Source organism: Mercenaria mercenaria, chromosome 12, assembly GCF_021730395.1.
Source record: "Mercenaria mercenaria strain notata chromosome 12, MADL_Memer_1, whole genome shotgun sequence".
Lineage (NCBI taxonomy): Eukaryota > Metazoa > Mollusca > Bivalvia > Venerida > Veneridae > Mercenaria > Mercenaria mercenaria.
In genome coordinates this window covers 64404529-64421365 of record NC_069372.1, presented here as the reverse complement: position 1 = coordinate 64421365, position 16837 = coordinate 64404529, and the positions used below count along the sequence as shown (strand labels likewise).

The window sequence follows — 16837 nt, the reverse complement described above, 5'->3', positions numbered from 1 at the left end:
TTTATGATGATACGCAGAAAAAAACAACATTCAATGAATTATGTGTATTACGTATGAAGTGAAATAAATATAGATGAAAAAGGTTATTTAAGGTCTAACATTGTTCTGTATAATATATATTTGCACTCATACCAAGCTGGGAAAAACTAGAAAAGGCAGGAATACAATATTCAGTGAAACATTTTTAATTTAAACTATTATTATAGTAAGATAAAATAGATATAGAATAAAAAGGTTATTTAACATTGTACTGTACAATACGAGATATATTTGTACTCGTACCCAGCTGAGAAAACCATATTGAACTCGCCTAGCGGCTCGTCCAATATGGTTTTCTCAGCTGGGTACTCGTCCAAATATATCACTGTACTGTACAAAACAATGTTAAATAATCTAATAATAACATGAGTGTACTTGAGTAGCAATAGAAGTGTTTCAAGTGTTATCTTTCCAATGCACTGTGAAACAGTTAAGAGGGACTCGTTCATAAATAGTTTTAATGCAGATGCATTTATTAAAAATTAATTGAAAATTTCAGGTGATGCTTTATACTGATTATCATATTAGGAGAATGGACATATTCGAAAAAACTATCAACTGTTCATTATTTAAGATATTGTAGAAAAAAAAACACAATGCTTTATATCCAACAAAGAAAGCCATTCCGAAGGAGTGCATATATAATGAATGAAGACTGTTCTACTTATATGAGAAAAACAGTTTACATTTATCAATCTGCATATGAGAATGGTACAACGAAGACATGAAATCTAACAATTTCCTCTCAGGAACAGACACAATTATATCCAATTTGATATAATTTTGCCTCGTTGCGCTCCGTACTTCTAAAGGATTGTCTTATAGATTTAATTGCACAAATTTCTTGCCTATATGTATTAGTCTGTCTGTCTACCATTTTGTTTCAGCTGCATAGCTCTTCACTACTTTTTCAGCTTTTTTTTAACCCAATGTCGATATACAATACTTCAAACACTGATATGTACAAACCCTTACGGCTTTTAAAGAGACAAATTATTGCCGATTCTGTAATTGTTACTCAGCATAACTAATTTTGAGACAGTTTGGCACCTATCTTCAAACAAAGAACGTTTGTTTTACAAATGAAGACACACGCAAGCTTTCAACTTTCAGTGCATTACAATCCTGTTTTCTGGACAACAAATTAATTAACAAAACTGACGGGCTCGTTAGGTTTCGTTTGAACGAGCAAACTTCACGGGGCATAAATGATATAATAAACTAGTGTAGAGAACATCAATACTGGAGACATTACATAACATTGTTTCAATGTTGCAATTGGCAACCATTTTTTCAATTCGTTCTGTTTGTAATATTTTCTTTTGTACTAGATTGGTTCTTCAAATATGTCTTGAATTAATATGTGTGCATGAATTCGAAGCACAGGGTGTTTAGGATTTTGTGTAGTTTTGTTCCTGATTGTTCCAAGGCGATGTCCGAATTTGCTCTTGTTTGTCTTTGTCTCTGTATTTTTGTGTACATGTCAGTTATAAATTTGCTGAAGCAGGAGCTCATTTGGTGGGAGCTGCGCGCATTGGATGTAGCTGTCCCTGTCGGGTTGTATTTAAATATTGTTTCATCCACAAAGGGATTTATCAAGAACTTTTTTATTTCCAGATGTGTGTTATACATCATTACACAGGTTTCCAACAGATAAAAATGATAAGATACATCAAACTCAGAAATGTCGATACTTGATACTGTAAGTTATTTAGGTTGTACCATAAAGTGGTATATGATATATAGTTTCAATAACGATGTTAAAAGTAAGAAGAATTCTGCCGTTATGACTTTTAATTAATATTGCTTGGTAACGTAAAACAGCCGTCTGCAATGTTCATTATTCGGAAAAAAATATCTTGTGTTGTGGTACTAGGAATTTTTTAGAATTATGACACATGTCACATTTATTGATTGTGTAGATCTTGAATATATAACACGGATTCTATGTTTACTCGATTGTGTAGGTCTTGAATATATTAAATGACTTGCATAAATAAAAACAAAAATAAAAAATACTTTGTTACATTTAAACTAGAAAACAATTACATGCATGCAAAACAGACGACATTTTCACACTTAAAATCACTTTTTCATTAAAATCTTGAATAAAATGGAAAAAGAAGAGATTGAGTGTAACAGCCATTATTTAATTTTCATGATAATATATAATAAACTGAATCATTCTGCATGTTTCTGACATTACATTTATTTCATAAAGTTACTTACAGCTCAGTTTTATTTGCACAGCGAAATCTCCAAAATCAATGGATGCACAAGCGAAATGCAGACCTATTTATATATTTAAATGTGTATTGAATTGCATGTAATCCAAGGAATTTCTAAACAATATGGAAACAGACATAAATTGAAAGAGAAAGGAGCATGAAAATATGTAAAACAATCTCTTGTACGTTGGCGCGTGCGTTCGTATTACGAAGCCATTAATGTGATAACAGAGAAGAATGATAAAAAGGCGCTTTAATAGGAAAGTTTGTTCTTTAAATACCTATATTTGAATAGATCTGTTTTTATGTTGGTAACTTAGCATAGCACTTTAATCTTATTTCGACCACAACTGATACTTGATAAATCAAATATCACGCGTTTACCACACGAAAATTTAACTTATTCCAATTTCTAGTCAGTATTGTAAGTAGTGGTTACATCTTAGATTCGACAAATTTCATGACTTAGCGGCTATTTGCATGCCATTTCTATCATTTCAATACATACACAATCCTCTTTATCAACTTCATACTTATATGTTTTACCTATGGTAAAAAAGAAATTAAAACAAAAAAAAAGAAATCTTTTTTTATTTTTTTTTGTTATATTCTGATATGGTGGCTGATTTCTTTCATTTCGTGTTTTCGTGTCGGCGGGGCAAAACACGAAAACACGATTACTCGACAAATACATAATTTGTCGAGTTTTTGTGTTGTCGTGTCGGCGGGGCGAAAACACGACAAATTTTACGCAAAAACTCAACGTTTAAAGGGCGCCGACACGATAGATTTATCAGTCGAGTTTTCGTGTTAGCGGGTATTGTGTTGTGTCGGCGCCCTTTTATTTGTCGAGTTTTCGTGTTTTCGTGTCGGCGGGGCAAAAACACGACAACACGAAAACACGACAAATTATGCGGGGCGAAAACACTAAAACACGACAATTTATGTATTTGTCGTGTTTTCGTGTTCTCGTGTTTTCGCCCCGCCGACACGAAAACACGACAAATACATTATTTGTCGAGTTTTCGTGTTGTCGTATTTTCGCAACGCCGACACGAAAACACAAAAACTCGACAAATTAGGTATTTCGCCCCGCCGACACGACAAATTCTTTTCAGACATCACTTATAATATGTATAGTAATATGAAATATATGTATAATTGGCCTGGTTCCAGAAATATTTTTTGGGTGCGGGGAGCGGCAACAGTTAAAGAATGAAGGTGGCATCGGCGAGTCGAGTGGGGTTAGGTACGGAAAGGGTTAAACCCTTATGTTAGATGGGTCAGGGCGTATCTACCTTTAAATGTTTGATATATATAAAAATGGTGGCGTCTGCTGCATTTTTGAGCCCAAATTTTGAGGTACGGGGGTTGGGTATTTCGTTTGAATATGTTAATCTTCATTGAGGCCCACCCATATACGTAATTATTTTTCTATTTGTATAGGCTCGGGTTCTGGGCAGGGGCTGATGGCAATGCCATGCCCCAACCCAAATCTCAACCCCCAAAGTGACCTGTACTCGTCATAGTTGCACCCAACCCAACTATTTTGGCAAAGGAATAATATTTTTTTTCACAATTTAGACCCAAAACTGCAACAGAGGCCATCATTTCATTCCTATATTTCAAAATTGTCCGTGAGAATACACTCTGACTCCCTAAATCGTAGGGTATGACGTATCTCAAAATTTGAAAACAAATGCAACAGTGACCACCATTTTGTATCTATATTTCAAAAATGACAAGGGAAAGACCCTGTGACTCCACTGTCAGGAGGGGGTTAACCGTACTTCAAGATTTGCAGCTGAAGCCAACATTTTATATATGTATCTCAAACATTTAAAGGTAGACACGCCATGACCCACCTACACAACTCGGCTCGGCTTTCGTGTTTTCGTGTCGGCGGGGCGAAAACACGACAACAAGAAAACTCGACAAATAATATATTTGTCGTGTTGTCGTGTCGGCGGGGCGGAAACACGACAACACGAAAACACGACAAATACCTAATTTATCGAGTTTTCGTGTTGTCGTGTCGGCGGGGCGAAAACACGACAAATAAAGGGCGCCGACACGACAAATTTATACCCGCAAACACGAAAACTCGACAGATAAATCTGTCGTGTCGGCGCCCTTTAAACGTCGAGTTTTCGCGTAAAATTTGTCGTGTTTTTCTGTTTTCGCCCCGCCGACACAACAACACGAAAACTCGACAAATTAGGTATTTGTCGTGTTTTCGCCCCGCCGACACGACAACACGAAATGGCAGAAATCAGCCACAATAGATGCATTTCTCGGTCACAAAATGAAGCAGAGTCAGTGATATCTGTATGAACTATATAATTATCTTCTCTAATTTCACAAACAAATAAACTATTGCAAGACATGCTTTATCTATACGCAAAATACTTTTAACTATTTCCGTTAATGTTTGTACCGGTCAAATGTAAATACATGTAATACATGTGAAATATTTTTAAAGAAATACACCTAAGATTTTAAGAAAATAATTTTTTAGAAAGAAACAAAAACAGCATTTAATGATTGTACATTGCGCAGAGTGTAACATTGTGACAGAGTGAACATTCTGCACAGGGTGCAGTGTATTCGGACTGGTGATAACATTTCCTTTCCAGCCATACTTCTCTTTGGTGCAACTAAATTTTTAACTAAGCGACTGAATTGTATAGGTGATATACAATATTCCGAATTAAGTTTTATGTACATGAGAATAATAAAAGCGAAGTCACTCGTACTGTCTATGGTATTCTGAATGTTCCATAAAGCTTGAATTCCATGTTAAAAATATATGAAACAGCTGTCAAAATAAATGCTATACATAATTACGTTCTTACGAAAACACTACAATTTAATATTACACAAGAATTTACGCAGTCATATGTGGAGGTATTTAATAACAATTCAAGTAATTGATATTTAAACCTTTCACAAATATCATAGAAAATCATCGGAAATATGATTTTGCAATAAAATTGCTATGTTTTGAGTTCAAATAAAAATGGCAGCCACGTTATAAACAACAGCATTATGAGCCTTTAACAGCACTGTCGGAATAACGCTGTAAATCTGATAAGACCAGTCGGAAACATGTGCATAACTTAAGAAGAACATTAGTTAGTACTGACATTGATAGGCTCTTTTACTGGTTCAAGCCATTTAACCAATTTCAAAAGCTCGTTTCCTACTTGCACTAAAATGTGCAGTAATGAGGCATGTGTCAAACTGACAAATGTCTTGACAAAGCTTTGGAAACATGAAATATTAGGATCACTGTCAAATCTTCAGCTGAAGTATTTTAACTGTTTAAAATATGGAATAGTGCCAAATATTTTCGCTTGTATTCCAGTAAACTAATGCATTTACAAGACCCGTATCGACGAAATGAGATTTAAGACAAATTTCCTGTCTTTTTCTATCAGTCTGTTTGTCTATCATTTCAGTATAATTTAGTTGTAACTACATATCTCGCAACTGCTTTGAAAGACAATTTTACAAGCTATTTAACGTGGAGACAGTATTATATATTTCAGTGATTATTCAATCGCTTTACGTCAATATTCTGTACTCAGTTTGGAACCTATTATTACACACCAGAGCGTTTGAAAGATCAAACTGTTACATTTTGTAGCAACTCACGTGCATTATACGTTTTAATACACTTAGATATCGGGGACCTTGTGGCACATTTCATGGATTCAGTCTAATCAAGTCTGTTATCTCAGTCTAACCAAGTCTGTTATCTCGGTCTAACCAAGTATATTATCCCAGTCTAACCAAGTCTGTTATCTCAGTCTAACCAAGTCTGTTATCTCTGTTATCTCAGTCTAACCAAGTCTGTTATCTCAGTCTAACCAAGTCTGTTATCCCTGTCTAACCAAGTCTGTTATCTCAGTCTAACCAAGTCTGTTATCCCAGTCTAACCATGTCTGTTATCCCAGTCTAACCAAGTCTGTTATCCCAGTCTAACCAAGTCTGTTATCTCAGTCTAACCAAGTCTGTTATCTCAGTCTAACCAAGTCTGTTATCAATTTCCTTGCCTGCTTTCTATGCTTCCGAAGGTTCTTTTAGATTTTATTTACTGGCAAAATAATCAGTTTCACAAAGGTCACACATTCATTACTGCATCCTACAACCATGTGAAATGAATGAATTATATAAAATATATAATTACACATACAATGAATGTATTATATTGCTGACAATGATAAAATAGAAAGTATTACTAACGTCATTCTGTTTTGTTGTGTGCTTTTTCAATTTCGATTTTCGTCGAATCATTTTAATATTTTTGTTTCATTTATGGTTTCTTCTGAAATCGTCGTTTCATTAAAATGTTAAGTTATTTTTTTTGTGTGATAATCATCACATTTAGTTACAATACATACAACATTAAAATGATTCATTGAGACATCATTATACAAACTAATTATCAATCTACGTTTGCTAATAACCGTTCCAAGGCGGTGTCCCACTGTGTTCTGTTTTGACTTTGTTTTCTATTTGCTTACCTTTCTTTATGTATTATATGCTTATCTATGTTTGTATACATCCTTTCATGTAGTGTGGTTTTGATTCATTTCGAAGGGATTGGGATTTTCTAAATATCTTTGCTTTATACGTATTAGTGTCAAATATTAATTTCCGTTGGATGCGTTAATACTACTGAGCTTTAGCTGAGAAGTTTAAATATGGGCTACATGTAAAGGACACTTAAACTGATATAAACACCAATCTTACTAAACATTAACGAAACTGGTGCTGTTGTCAGTTGCCTGGTTAACTCATGACAAGACTACTGTAATGCTTGCTTTTAAGGTAGTTCTGCACGTTTGGATAGAATGTTTTTCTACAATGTAGAATTTGATTTTTCAAAACTTCAGAATGTACCTAGAAAATTCAGCAAATAAAAAAGATATGGTCGTGTGCTTGATTTTTTGCTAGACTGATTTGAAAAATTTGGACCTCAGGCAATATTTCATAATGGGAGTCTATGGGAAAATCATAACTTGCATGATGAAACATCTCACAGTTGTAAATAAACACTTGGCCTGTAATTTGGTGAAATAAAATGTATAGGTCCGTGTGCTTATTTTTGAGATATTTGACCATGATTAAAGTGAACTGCACATTTCACGCTTATTTTAAGACATTATTTTGATTTTTTTAACGTGTCATATGTTTTGATATCATATTTTGACTTTAGAAATATAGCAACAGTGCCATTGTAATTAATGTACTCACAAGTTTCGATTAAATCATAAAATTATTTTCATCACCGTACGCCGAATCCAGGCTTTGTTCTACGTTTTCCGGGTAAATGATGTTACGCCATCACTTCCGGTTTATCAAATGTGCAGAACTACCTTAAGTGGTATTCCCAACAGCATATATTTGACAAATCGAAATTTGTCCTGAACACGGCAGCTCACATTTTCATTACAACGTCCTGTCACAATCATATTACATCAGAGCTGAAGGCGTTTCATCGGTTACCAGTGAAATACAGATTGCAGTACAAGGTTCTGGATGAAATTATATAGACTGGTTAGAAGTTTATATGACGACACTGATTTACAAACCGGTTTCATGATAGAATTGATCCGATAATATTCAGTCGGTGACGGTTTCCTACTTACAATTTAAAGTCTTCGTCTCCAAGACATTAATAAATGATTGTTCGACGCGTTTACGGAATAACTGCCTTAAAATTAAGAAATAATAAGTTCCCAAGTGTGGTTTATTGTAGAATAACCCGTGTTTTGAGTTCTTATGCGAATATATCACGAAGGCCGTAGGCCTGAGTGATATATTGTTTCGCATAAGAACGAACAACTCGGGTTATTCTACGATAAATCACACTTGGGAACTTGTTATTTCGATTATAACACGACATTCTAGTATCAACAGTGTTATAAAAAATGGTTACTACTTTTTACGACCGTGCTGCGCACCTGGATCGGATGACGTCATTGCACGCGAGTGGTTTATTGCAGAATAACCCGGGATAGATTTTGCTCTACATGTATGTAGGTTTTTCGCTGGTCGTGTTAGAATTAATAATAACCTTAGAGCCTACGGTCCGTAATCGCCCCGGGCAATCAAGTATAAACCTCTTTTTGGATGGACAATTCAGATTTTTCATGAAGTGTGGCTCTTACTGTAAAAGCGTCTCACAGATCACCATTTCAGCTCGATTGTATAGGCAGTGGAACTAAAACTACAAACTTAAAGTAGGTACTACCTATTTTAGATATATGTGTAGTTAACTGCATCAAAGTACACACTCTGAAAAATGACATTTTCTGAAAAAGAGTTATTTGATCTAAAGAATGATCCTGGGTTAAATATTTGAAAAAAATGGAGACAACTCTGGTAAACATTACTGTATGCTACGGTGACTATTGACCTAGTACCCTTATGCAAACCATGCACTTTTTACCACTAGGCATGAAAAAGCATGCATAGTTACAACAGTCTGAAAAGAAAACTATGTAAACTGTGTAAAGATCAAGTCGATTATAGTTGTGAAATTTGTCAACAAACAGACGACATTAGCCAAAACCATAGAATTTTACAAGGTTAAATATGTTGAAAAAGCTATTGCTGGAAAGAGAACAATCTCTACTACCCATATATATGCGTCAAAGATAAATGTATATCTACAATGATATTCTGGCGAGAAGAGTTAAACAAGTGGTATTCGGTTCTCGTCTCTACAGATATCATTGACGATAAAGTAAATTCTATAAGTGCCTCAAGAAAATCGTCTGCAAGATTTAATAATAGAATTGAGGTAGAGGGTAATCGAACCAATAGACAACAAATACACGGGTTGTCTAAATCTCTGATTATAACCACCATCAGTTCTGACACTAAATTTCAGAAATTGATAGTCTAGTGAAAATTGAGCCTGGTATTTGTCTTTTCAAGTGACACAAACGTATAACTAACAAACTTACATCTATAAATAAATCAACATGGCCGATCATGTTTATGTATCATATGTTAATTGCAATACAAAAGTATTCCATTTATCAATATACATAATGTGTACATCACTCAACAATTGGAAGTTTTTGTTTTTAACTATTGACAGTTACTGCATGACATTTAATTACAAATGCAGCTCTACACACACTATTTATGTATATTTTTAGTAAAATTAAATACCTTGCATGAGGAATTTCTCCATTTTATGTAAAAACCTAAAGATGAAATGTTTTAGTCAACGATGGCAATTGCATATCTTTAACACGTATTCTAGCACAACTTTTATTTTGCCATTATTTTAGCAATTAGCAAACGCACATACTTTTGATTTAGAATACATCTAGTTAAGCCGTTAATAATGCTATTTAATTGAATATAACCAGTATACTTTTTTATTCATTCTACGATCATAAACTGTGCTTTTGAAAGTCACAAAAATACACATAAATTTATTGAATTTATAATCTAGCGCATGTCATTGTTCAGTGAAGAAAATCATTCCAAAAACAAAATTATGCCGTTATCATACCATGACAAGGAAGACATTTTAGATTTTGACGGTAAGTTAGAATTTTTATAAGAAATCAATAAGCACGTCCTTGTTTCTTGATAATCCAATTCCCTTGATTTATAAATCAAGTTCATTATATGACAGAACCCATTACTAATGTATCTTGAATACAAAATTCAAATTTACTTTCATCAATTTGACACGGATAACTGTGAGGAGAACCGAATAATGTATGAGACGTATTTTTCATTTCTTTGATAATTCAATGACATTCATACAAGGTTGAAAGCCAGTGATTCTAGCGAGTTTGCAGACGTACTACGTTAAAGGAGACATTAAATGAGATAATTATTCCTGGCTCAAACTTCGTTAAATATTTTATTCTATATGGAAAACACAGACTGGTTTTCTATTAAATATGTGTATGACGAATACAATGTCATCCATTCGTCATCCATACTTTAATTGAGAACCCAGCAGAAATTACAACATTTATATATTTGTATATAAATGTGATATTTCTATATATAGATGACGGTGATAAACGACATTAAAGAAGAAATCATTTACACAGTGTAAATTTAGTAATTGTCTAATCTTTAATTCGTACGTTATAAAACGTACCAGTAGGATAGAAATAACATAATAATATCTATGCCCAAAGTATAATGAATAAGAAGCCACTCTATTCTGTACGTTTACAGGCATTGTAATAATTTGAATATTAAAAAAACTGACATTTATAATTTACCAAATTACTGCTGTGATATAAGAGTAATTTGTACAGAATGAGTCACATTCAACTTTCATATAATATAAAGCATAATACTAGAAGGTATGATGATTATAAATGTTCAAGAAAGGTGTTCTTGTGAATTAATAGTTAATAATGTACAATGTGGACTACATGCAAAAAAAAACGATTGTAAAAAAAAATCTGGTATTTTAAACGTTATCTTCTCATCAATTTTTATTTAGATGTTCTCCAAACTCCTGACAAAAATATCATCCATTAGGCAACAGTAAGCTTTGAATGGAATAGTAACATGTTTTATACAAGTTTAAATAATACGCTTATATTGTCGTAAACATAAAACCTATAAATGCAATTGATACTGTAAGAGACTGGTAAGTTTATAGAAATTGATGACAATTTTTTGTGTTATTGTCAGTTTGCAATAACTAATGGTAGAAGAATTCCCATTTATGACTAATTTTATCCATTAAACTCAAATGAAAAAATCCAGGCGAAAAAGTGATTAACGATAATGCACCTGTCAATATTTTGCCCGCCCAGGGGGACGGCGGGCCGACCCGGGGGAATTTGACATTTCAAAAATGTTGTTGTCTAAATCCCCACCCTAGGGACAGCCTTTTTTGTCTAAATCCCACCCTAGAGCCTGGTTGGTACATCAAATGTTTGTCAAATTCCCGCCTGTCGGGAATGGTCTTCTGTCTAAAGTCCCGTGTATGCCCGCCGCTCCCCCGGGCGGGCAAAATATTGACAGGTGCATAATTGCTATTTTATGGAACAATATTTATAACAACACATGTAGTTTATCAAAGTTTATTGTCTATTCCATCACATGCTTACATATAATACATGAAATCAATTCAATAAAATACATGTATGGCCAATCTTAAAAGATTTGTAATAGACATCAAATCAAACATTAAAACAGTTTAACAAATCAATGGCACCTTACTTAATATATAGTCACAAAGAACTACAAGAGACTACATAATCTCAATCATATTATACATTACAACAATATGACTGAGTATTAATATCTACATGATAAAATGTAGACTATAACTGCTAATCAAGACTAAAATCTGCCATAAAAGGATTCTAGAACTAAGACACTGACAAGGAAGTTATGCACTAATGCGCTAGGGAAAAAATGGTGTTAAGAAACTAAGTATCACCTCAGATCAGATCTGAAATGAACAGATTAGCAGTAATATTCTACATAAATGATAAAAATAATGTACATATGTACTAAAAGTAAAATACAATGGACATTATTTACAAAGAAAACACATTCTTCTATTAAGTATACTAAAACAGGTTTTGGCACTAACCCTTATAACATCATGGTTGGAAAATATAAACTTAGTTTTATCATTATCAGTGAGTGACATAAAATTTTCATCAATATCACAAGCTTTGCTGAACAAGGCATTTCTTAAATCACTATATACCTCGCATTGCATCAGTACATGTATTTCAGTTTCGACATCATTACAGAAAGGACAAATTCTGTCATCAAATCTGAGACCTTCATAGCGCCCAGTTTCTATTCTGAGAGGTGCAACACCTAGTCTAAATTTACAAAATGCTGATCTATGTGAAGGCGGTAAAATCATTGAACAGTATTTTTCTACAACATATTCTGATTTAAAAGTGCAATAAGTACGAAGTTTGTTACCACCATTTCTAGAAGGACCAGTATTATTATTTATTTTTGTTAACCAGTCTTGTTTAAATTTACACATGGCAAGATCTTTAAGTTTCTGCACATTGGAAGATATAATTGGTGAATTTATACATGTATTTAACATACCAGTATCATGTATTTTCTGACAGACATAAAAGAACCAGTTCTTACAACGACTGCCAGCCAAGGCCATAGACCAAAGCGCAACTCGTTTATTCAAACGAGATTCATTGGTGCGGGAAAGACGTACCAAAAGCCGGTACACAGAGACTAATTGACGGACCTGCGGAGGATCCCAAGCCAGCTCACCATATAAACCCATAGTAGGTGAGTACTTGCCTACTCCCAGAAAAAAGCGCATTACCCTATTCTGGACTGTGTCTATACATGAGCGAGCCCTGAAGCCCCAAATGCTAGAACCATACTCAATAACAGGCCACACCAATGAATCATATAATGTCTTAAAAACATCATGTGGGAAACCTCCTGCCGATTTACTTTTTGCAATTAGTAAGTCTAGAGCACGACCAGCGCTTTGTGCCACAGCCTTGGCAGTAATACTATTGTCTAAAAATTCATTTAATACTAAACCAAGGTAAGTGTATCTATCAACTACATCTAATGTTTGATTACCACACATAAAACTGAAAGAAGACCTCTGAACAGATTGTTTTCTAAAATGCACAACATTACTTTTGTTAACATTGATAGTCATATCATTTGTACCACACCAATCATGTAAGGCGTTCAATAAAAGTTGCAAATCCTTGGCTGACTCTGCCATAAGAACTATGTCATCAGCATACATGAGAAGGCAAACTTTCTCATTATTTATAGTTACACCAACATTCAAAGCTTTTATAAATGTAGCAAGATCATTTATATACAGATTAAATAAAAGTGGCGAAAGAACACAACCTTGTCTCAACCCGCACGTTACATCAAACCAATCTGTATGTAAATTATTGACTCTAACGCAAGAGTATGTGGATGAATACAATGACCTTAAACAAGAAAACAATTTACCGGACACTCCAATATATGAAAGACGCTGCCAAAGCTTATGACAATTGATTGAATCGTACGCCTTACGAAAATCAATGAACGCACAGAAAGTCGATTTCCCGAGTGCCTTACGAGTCTCAATAATTGACGTAAGGGACGATATCTGATCAACCGTACTACGATTCTTCCTAAAGCCATTCTGTTCATCCACAATCTTGTCATTTACATTACACCAAGAAGTCAATCTATCATTTAATATAAAACAAAACATCTTGTACATAGCAGGGGCTAAAGCTATTCCTCTGTATGAAAGAGGGTCTCTTGGATCTAATGTAGAAGACTTAGGTATTGGATTTATGATGCATTTGCTCCAAATAGATGGTAAACTACCAGAATTAAAACAAACATTATACAGTGCATGCAAAAATAATACTTAGGTATCATTTTTCAAAACATCAGCTGGAATTGTATCATACCCAGAAGCCTTACCACGCTTGGCATTGTCAACGGCTTTTTTCACTTCCAATATTGAAATATTATCGTTAAAGATTCTCAGACTATCATCATTGGACGACATTGTATAAAAGTGACCAGATGTATTTCCATGGTTAACATTAAAAAGTGAGCTAAAATCAGACTGCCATTTTCTAAGAACCTTGACAATGTCATGCGTGATAGAGCCATCACTATCAACAATTTCTACAGGGATTTTTGATGGCTTAGAACAGCCAACCCCAACTTTACCTACAGTTTTCCAAAATGATGTATTATTATCATTACATTCAGCAATAATATCATTTTGTAGATTATACCAATATGTCCGTTTAGCTCTTTGAACCTCCCTATCAAATTGTTTTCTTGCTTGTACAAAGTTACTTTTACAATTTACATTACCATTACTTTTACGCCAATTTCTTTCCAGCTGACAGACAGAGCTCCACATTTCAGACAATACAGGATTCCACCAGGGCTTACCTGGCTTAAAACGCTTACTTTGAGAGCCAGATTTGAACGTTTTATATGGCACATTATTGTACATATTTTGTTTAACAATATCACACCACTGAGTATATACAGCATCTATATCATGTTGTCTTTGTAAACCTTGTTCTAAATTTACAATACTTTCATTTAAAAGCAACAAAGTGGTTTCATCCTTCATAAAATTATCTGGAATTTTTGACAAGTCAAATTTAACATATGACTCTGAATCTTTGTTATTTTCAAGCAAATTACAATCATAATTTTCAGTACATGTATCAATATCAAGCAAAATATTCCACAGTAAAACAGAGTGATCTGGTAAACAAGTTGACATCACACCACAAATAGGGCTATTACTACCCACTAAATCAGATGGTGGAATAACCTTAAAATCAGTAAAAACATTTAAGTTCTGGTGTTTACAAATACAATAATCAACCACTGAAAGTCCTTTAGTTGAAACAGACGTATAAGTATTGAACATCTCGTCAAATCGACCATTGAGCATACACATGTTTGTATTTATTAAAAAATCTATAAACAATTCACCATAATTATTCACTTTAAAATCAACAACTTTCCGAGGTCTAACATTATCTACCCCAATAATCATATCTTCTAGCTCACCACATCTACTATTAAAATCTCCGCAAATAAAAGGTAAACCAGTTTTCTGATATTCATAAAAATTACATAAAAGATTGTCGTAAAAAGAAATAACATCAAAATGCCTTGAAGAATTTTCAGGAGGAAGGTAGCAGACACATAGTAAAATTGTGAAACTTGTAACTTTATGTACTAACTTTAACCAAAGAATTCCTTCAACTGAATTGTCTAAAATTGAAACATCAAAATCATTATACAGTTCATTTTTTATCAGAAAGCCAATTCCGCCGGACCCAGTTCGAGCATTCTTGTGTAAGAGAGATCTGTTATGCCCGATCCACTTGTAACCTGTAATGTTGAGCTCATCAAGTCCTACCAGGTGTGTTTCAGCTACCCCTAAAATGTCACAAGAAAAGTTCTTCAAACAAAATGATCTAAAAACACTATTGTCAGAATTTGGATCACTTTTCCAACCTCGAACGTTCCAAAACCCCGCAAGAATCTATCTACGGGAATTGTACCCACGACCAGGTCCTCCACGACCCGAGCCACGGGAATTACGATGTCTACCCGCAGAACTCCACTCAGAATCACGATCACGGTAGTCATTTCTCCTGCTGTTATCATCACCGTGGTTACCACGGCTATCACCACGACGATCTCGATTATCTCGACCGTTATCATTGTCACGCCTACCAGATGAGTCCCTCCGGTTCACGACATGCGTACCACGCATTTCAAGGTTGGAATCCCCAGTCCTCATTGCAGAAAGAATTTTTCTAAAATTGTTTGCAAAGACACGTTCGCTTTTAGGCTGATCATGGTTTATGTAAACTTGTGCATACTGTCTACTGTCTCTCAGAGATTTCTTGGCAGACATAACTTTCTGCTTATCTTCCCTAGAAGAAAACTTCACAATCACCACTCCGTCACTGTCTTTATTGGCTGCTCGTTTTCGAGACACACTTGAAATTCTAATGTCACGAATTTTCAAGCCTTCACGGACTAAAGCATTCACTTTGGTTTCAATGTTCTCACCTCTAGACTCTGGGAGGTTTAGTATTGCCACACTACGATCAAAATCTCTCGACACTTCACTTCCTGTTTGTTGTGAAAACTGTTCAATTTTATTATTCAACTTGCCAAGTTCTGAATTCACCTCAGCCTTTATTTCACCTTTAATTTCTTCCTTAAATGTGTCAAATTTTGCATCAATCTTATCATCAACTTTCTTCTCCAACTTATTCACTTCAGTTCTAAAACGTTTGTCAAACACATTGGATATCCTGTGCACAATTTTATCCTCAAGACCTGATTCTAATGCCTCAATTCTACTATGTAAGTTCTCATACATCTTATGCATGTCAATAGAAAGCTTACTTATCAGTTGTTCCACACTTGTACTAGCGTTCACATGTACTTCTGCACTAGTTACCACAAACTGACTGTCATCATCATCACTATCCTCACTGCTGTTGGACTCCTTGGAATACAATCTGCGGTTCACCTTACGCTTGGCACTCACAGTTCTACGATCACTTTCAAAGTCAAGAGATTGCAAAGGCTCAAGATTTAGGCTTTTTAACTTCTTAGCTGACAATTCACCTGACCCTGGTGCTGACATGTGTCGTTTACGTGCACCTGTAGAAGGTGTGGCCACCCGAGTGATCCTCTGTGATCCCATAGTACACTCCACATACTCCTGTACCTCCTTACCAGCCATCTGACACCTATACTTCACCAGAATAGTCTCAAAATTGTATGACTAAAATTATGAAACCTATATCCATCCAACTATAGCGTACATGCACTAAACATATTTTGCCAAATAAACCAAAATGTTCGGGCTATTAGACTAAGATATTAGTAGCCCAATGGGCTACCAATACATTTGCAGATTTCTGAAACCCTGGTATATTTTGTTTGTTTGTTTAGGGCTTAACGCCGTTTTTCAACAAAGCCTTGATATAGGTATTCAATAAATTCTAGGGAAAATGTAATGAAATAGTACT

At 34.5% G+C, this 16837-nt stretch overlaps 1 protein-coding gene across 1 annotated transcript; it reads right to left on the bottom strand.

The window, feature by feature from the left end:
• Positions 1-15327: 15327 nt before the first annotated feature.
• On the bottom strand, positions 15328-16548 carry LOC123533436 (uncharacterized protein DDB_G0283697-like). The gene has a single exon (XM_045315074.2). The coding sequence runs from the start codon at positions 16546-16548 to the stop codon at positions 15328-15330; it is 1221 nt and encodes a 406-aa protein (XP_045171009.2).
• Positions 16549-16837: the final 289 nt, after the last annotated feature.

Excerpts from the sequence above, each read along its gene's own strand:
- LOC123533436 (XM_045315074.2), bottom strand. The coding sequence starts at position 16,548 with ATGGCTGGTAAGGAGGTACAGGAGTATGTGGAGTGTACTATGGGATCA.